This window comes from Olea europaea, unplaced genomic scaffold, assembly GCF_002742605.1.
Source record: "Olea europaea var. sylvestris unplaced genomic scaffold, O_europaea_v1 scaffold1435, whole genome shotgun sequence".
NCBI classification, from domain to species: Eukaryota; Viridiplantae; Streptophyta; class Magnoliopsida; order Lamiales; family Oleaceae; genus Olea; species Olea europaea.
This window is the reverse complement of record NW_019231887.1, coordinates 572,900-579,301: the sequence shown is the minus strand read 5'-3', so window position 1 is coordinate 579,301 and position 6,402 is coordinate 572,900. Positions and strand designations below refer to the sequence as shown.

Here is a 6,402-nt window from a genome sequence, read left to right as displayed (position 1 = left end):
CCACCCGGGAACCCAAATTTCACTTATTGGGTCGTATCCATTATCTTTGAACTAAATTGGTCCAACAACCGAGTCCCTAATGAGTTGTAGTGGGCTTATCTAACTAACCTTTGTGGATCGCTAGGTGTAAAACAGAACACGCATTTCATACAACTGGAGTTTAACAAAGAGGAAATTTCGCCAATAAAGTTAAGGGAAACTTCATAACTAAGAGGACAACTATTACTTATTTCAAAAGTCAAAATACAGGTTTCAAATTTTAAAAATTAGATATTCATTAAAATTTATTTATAATTTAATTAATTAATTATATATTTTATTTATTAATTATATTATGGTTACAGATTTATACAATTTAGTCACATATTCACAATTTAATTAATAATATATTATTTTTCAATCATAAATTAGAATTTTTTAATGTCACAAATTATTTTACGATCACAATTTAAAACTTTTGTAGTTACAATTTGTTCATCGATCATACATCACGATTTATTCATACGTTAGAGATCACAAATAGTATATATCACAACTTATTAAACAGCTGCAAATTATTAATTTTTTAGGTCATATTATTTTTTGTCACAAATTATCTTTTTTATTGGTCACAGATTAACTAATTTTATCGTCACAATTAACCAATTAATCTGTGACTACCACCAAACAACAACTGGCTCTAACATCACAAACACCACCGTCACTGCCAGAACCAACACCATCATCACCCTATGGCAACACCACTGTCTCAAAAAAAATCAACAGATCTACCTCGATAGACCACAACCACCAACATCTCATCGTCACCACCGTACCCACTACCACGACCATTGTCATCTTCCGCCACCGCCACCCTCAAAACATGAAATCTATCACCGCCACACTATTAAGAACCAAAAATCACCACAACTATACCCAAATACAACCAAAAAATCAATTCCAACATTATCACCACCACTGCCACAACCACACCGACACCATTGTCACCGTCGCAGCACCACAACCATCACCAACACCATCACACCATCACGGCAAACCAACTATAGAACTCCACAAATCCACCACACTGCAACCACAAATCCACTACGCTGCCACTGTCACTACGATCACAACCACCGTCCCAACCGATCCGTAGCTATAGCCATCAACGGTGGCGATAGATCGCTGCGATGCAAGCAACATGGGCCCCTGTAGCGCTGTGACGCACTAGAGATCATTGGAGGATGGACTATCGAAATAGATGAGGCCACATATCGTGTTGCCGTGTGGCTGCAGGCGATCTACCGTCACGTCACGGAGAGTCGGCACAACTTGGGATGAAGCTGCTGTAAAAGTTGAACTCTGCACGTGTCGGTCGCAAATGTTGTAGCACTGCTAACCGCCTTGATTTAAATTTGTGTTGCTTGTGGGAAGAAATGTAGAGAGACAGAGAGTGGGAGGGGGAGTCATCGCTCCTCAACTCCACCGATTTAAAGGACGGCTGTGCCTCCAACGCTGGAGTTGTGTTGCAGGGGAAGGGTTGAGAGAGAGAGAGAGGAGGCGGCGATTTTTTTTTTTTGGCTGCCCTTGGGGGCATATCCTAGTGGTGCAAAGGACAAGGGTGAGGTATATTCAGCCTTGCTGGCAGCCACAGTGTGAAGGTTCAATTCCTGAAATATGGATTGAGACTTTTTGTGGGCACCAGTGTACAAACAGTTCTTGTTCCCTGACCTGTTTGGGTATATTCCGCGATTAACCTCTCTAACGATGCTCCAGGGACAGGGCGGTGGGGTTTCAACCTTTTTTTTTTTTTTTAAGTAATGTTTTTGGCTATGTACATGGGGAGATCAATGAAATGTGGAATTTTCAGTTGTATTTGATCAATTTGGACACTTGTTTGATCAATAAATTCAATTGAGACGAAGACTTTTATAGATACATCACGAGATGTGTGAAATCTTGAATTGGGATGAAATCACGCTAGATGTAATTTTGTACGTCTTCGATTTTCTTGTTCTCCCCATCTTCGCACAGGTAAATTCTGCTTCTTTTTTTTTGGGTCTGTGTTTGGATGTTATACCAAGTCTCCTCCTAAATTTAGTACTATTTACTTACGTAGTTATGTAACTAATAAAATCGACATCACATTTATTTTTTTAATGAAAGAAGGTTATGGAATGACTTTCCCCGTCCTCTTCGAATCCAAGTAAAGCGCAGCACAAAGTTTTCTTCTCTAAGGAAGTGGTGACTCACTTTTTATTTATTTGTCTTATAATTACATATTCTGTATTCCATTATAAATATTTTCCCACGTCTACAAATAGTTTTTAATTTAATACACAACTTGACTATTTAAGGGTTAAACCCCCCCCCCCCCCAACCCAAAAAAAAAACTTCTCTTGCTCTATAAGATACATGCCTCTATTTTATTACTTTAAAAGACATTTGAACATATATTTAAATTTATGCGACGAGCATTTTAATGGACAATATTTTATGGGAATGTTTTTCTTAACAACGTTCAATTCAATTCAATCAAATCTAGCACGCTAATTAAACATATCAAGCGAACGTCTATGTTCATTAAGAGGGATAGAAAATAAATATAAAAATTCATTATTCCATATTTTTCATAAAGAAATGCAATTTTCCTTCTTCTTGTTAGACAGGAAGGGAAGGCAAGACTGGGAAGCGATTCTTGATGATGGCAAAGGAAAAAGAAAAGAAAAGAATGAAAGTAGAAGCCCCATTATCTTTTTTCAATTTTCTTTTATTTTCCACCATACCAAGCAATGGAAGAATCTCCATGTCCTTTACATCCACTTTTATATCCAAACCTTGACAATGCATGTGCTTCACACCATTATCTAACATATGGATTCTTTGTCAACTTCAAAGTTGGCATAGATCAACATCAATGGTGCTCCCAACAAGGATTAGGGGTTCATACCAAATAGATCTTGATTTCTTATTTGGGATGAAAGATGTATCTTCCATGTACCATCCATCTTATAATCGCGCAATTTAATCTATAAACTTAATTTAGCACAAGGTATCATGTATTTACGTTATTTATTACAATATTTTACTCGATATGTTATTGGCTCGTTTGATAATTGTAAGTCAAGACTTTAAATTTATTAATTCCTTTTAGAAAAACGCGAGCAGAGTCATGGGCTCATGGACAGCTCGATTTTGATCCATGAGCCCCTTGAGCCAATGGGCAGAACCAAGCCCGGATTGTGGACACGAGCCGAGCTAGGATTAAAACTTGTCAATGGGATCGAATCGAGCTTCTGGGTCTAAGGGTCGATCCGGCTTGATTGACATCCCTGTAAACAAGTGAATGAAGCGTGTAAAAAAAAAAAAAAAGGCAATAGTACAGAATTATGTACGGACCAAAGAAATAATTTTACAGTGCTTTTGCCATATGTACCATAGCCACACAGCTCATCCATGGCAGACAATCATTTGCGTTGCGCAGATGTACCGTACAGCGCCTTTTGCTGTTAGATTCCCATCAGTGAGTCTATGTGAGGTCAATGGTCAAGACTGAAAATTTAATTATGTTGGTGCTTTCAGACTAGATTTTTTCCCCTCTTTTATATGACAACCACAAATCTAGGTTATTTCAAGTACTAGTACCGGCACACTTTAAATGCGTGACAAAATTCAATAATAACAATAACAATATTTTATTTTGACAAAATTGTTTCTTAAATCTTAAATAATTTACTACCATTAATCGAATCGAACATATTACCAACGCAACATCCTTTCCGAAAGTGTAATTATGTAATCCCTATCTTAACAATTAATACGTGCATGCTAAACATTTGATGAAATCTAATTTATGTCATTTTTTAGTGAAATATGCGGAGATGTATATCGCTGTAAGATATCAGAGTATTTATAACGGTAAAAAATGGGGAACATTCGGTCTCAAGAGCGAAAATTTAAAAATAGAAAGAAACCCAAAAAATTTATACGTTTCTTGAGTAAGTAATTACTTATGAGAAACAATTCTTGTAAAAATATTCGATGTGAATAAAGTGTGCATGTGTACAGTGAGGATGCGTTTGTTGTCTGGGAGGCAAATGTCATTGGGACAGCTGCCTCTACAGTGCTCCCTCATACAAAGTTAATAACATACCAGATCACGTTTTTGATTACTCTAATCTAATCATTAAATATAATAAAAATTACAAATCATGAAATTCCATGGTGGAGAGCTCAACAAACAAAAGCCGGAAAGTAAAAAACCCCTTCCCCCATTTCTCTCTTCATCTTATTCTTCTCCAAAGAAGAAACACGAATACATATGCGTGTATAGAGAGAGGGGAGAAGAGAGAGCGAGGGAGAGAGTGAGGACTGCAACTCACGTAGTTACATGTTCAATTTTCGTTATGTATATGGATCGATTCTTTTTCACTCTCTCTGATGGAACCTATTAGCTTCGAAGTCACGGCATCCCATTAGAGAGAGGAGAAATTTACAGAAAGCAAAGCACAATTGCCATTGGGATTGGGGTTTTTGTATTGTGAATTGCTTCACCCTGGCAGAGCTGAAGGGAACAGTACCCTTCCTATTCTCTTCGATTTCCTCAAATAGTTTCGATTTCAAATCGTGGAGAAAAAAGCAAGACAAGAATTGGAGATTTTTATATAGAGGAAGAAAAATGTTGTGGATTATGAGATTTTCTGGGGTTTTTTCTGCAGCAATGGTGATGATTGTACTTTCCCCTTCTCTTCAATCCTTCCCTCCTGCAGAAGCCATTAGGTCCTCTTATATGGATCATTATCTTCGATGTCCTGCATGTACAAATTCAATGGACAAAATTGCCTTCAGAAAAGCCCCTGTTTTTCGCAATGCCTACGAATGCAGCTCATCAACATTGGGAAAATCTGGCGTGTGCGATCCCTCTTTGGTGCATGTAGCTATTACTCTTGATGTTGAATATTTACGCGGTTCAATTGCTGCTGTTCATTCGATTCTTCAGCATTCAAAGTGTCCAGATAATGTTTTCTTCCATTTCCTTGTATCAGAAAATGGCCTCGAAAACCTAGTTCGATCCACTTTCCCGGAGTTGAAGTTTAAAGTTTACTTCTTTGATCCAGAACGAGTCCGGAGCCTGATTTCAACTTCCGTGAGGCAAGCTCTTGAACAGCCGCTAAATTATGCTAGAAATTACTTGGCGGATCTTCTGGAACCATGCGTGAGACGGGTGATTTACTTGGATTCGGATCTCGTGCTAGTCGATGATATTTCGAAGCTTTGGAGTACAAGCTTGGGGAAGAAGACGATAGGCGCGCCGGAATATTGTCACGCAAACTTCACCAAATACTTCACCGAGTATTTCTGGTCGGACCATAAATTCTCAGGCGTGTTTTCAGGCAGAAATCCTTGCTATTTCAATACTGGCGTAATGGTAATAGATCTGAGTAAATGGAGGCGGTTTGGATACACCCGCCATATCGAGCGGTGGATGGATATACAAAAGACGAGCCCAAGTCGGATTTACGAGCTCGGCTCGCTTCCGCCGTTTCTTTTGGTTTTCGCCGGACAAGTGTCGCCGATCAAGCACAGGTGGAATCAACACGGTCTTGGAGGAGATAATGTGAGAGGAAGCTGCCGTGACCTCCACCCCGGCCCGGTGAGCCTTCTCCACTGGAGCGGCAGCGGCAAGCCGTGGCTTCGGCTAGACTCCAAACAGCCGTGCCCTCTCGATTCCTTGTGGGCCCCCTACGATTTATATGGACAGTCGACGTGAATTGTCTCCCTGTAATTCACCGCGGCCGGTAAATTCTTCCAGTCACTATTTTCAATATTAGTTCCATTTTTTGTTATGTTTACTCATTTTCTATTTTCTATTTTTGTCTTATTTGGATTCTATTGTATTGTTCTATCCCCTGAAAATAATTAAAAGTGAATTTATTCATTCATCTGCTTTTCTCTATGGAACAGTTTATAGTTTGCTTGTTTTTCCATTTGGTGTGGGAAATAAGGTTAGGCCAGATGCAACATGGCAGATTCAATTGATAACACGATTGCTTTCCACTTCTGTTGATTGTTAGGGTCGAAGAAAAAAATATTGGATTGATTAGGGAGCATATGTTGTGCTGCTGCCACGGCTTATGTTAAAAAAACAGGTTGACTAATGAATAATTGAGGGTTGCTGGCTGGTGTCGTTCATTTTGTCCTTTCACACATCATAATATTTGATTTTATAAAACATGGACGGTTGGAAGGGGCGGAGTGTACGGAGACTTTTTTTTTTTTTTTTTTCGCATATTTGGATTTATCGGACGTTTGATAAAAATTGAATCTGACCTTGAAAATCGAAAGTCGGAGATGTATACTATTGAAAAATATTAGAAAAGAAAAGGTTAAAATTATATTCGTTCGATTATTGAGTGATCAAAA

General features: G+C 38.4%; 2 protein-coding genes across 2 annotated transcripts in view; both read left to right on the top strand.

Annotated features, from left to right (window-relative positions):
• The window catches only part of LOC111375974, a 3,792-nt gene extending 3,628 nt beyond the window's left edge, over positions 1–164 (top strand). The window contains exon 3 of the mRNA XM_022998893.1: positions 125–164. Within this exon, the coding sequence (XP_022854661.1) occupies positions 125–164 (40 nt within the window). The remainder of the gene's footprint in view (positions 1–124) is intronic.
• A 4,007-nt stretch (positions 165–4,171) lies between these two features.
• On the top strand, positions 4,172–5,935 carry LOC111376004 (probable galacturonosyltransferase-like 7). Its single transcript, XM_022998932.1, has one exon. It carries the CDS (start codon positions 4,658–4,660, stop codon positions 5,747–5,749), a length of 1,092 nt encoding a protein of 363 aa, XP_022854700.1. The 5' UTR covers positions 4,172–4,657; the 3' UTR covers positions 5,750–5,935.
• The last annotated feature ends 467 nt before the right edge of the window (positions 5,936–6,402 follow it).

Coding starts and splice junctions, on each gene's coding strand:
- LOC111376004 (XM_022998932.1), top strand. CDS start 4,658: ATGTTGTGGATTATGAGATTTTCTGGGGTTTTTTCTGCAGCAATGGTG.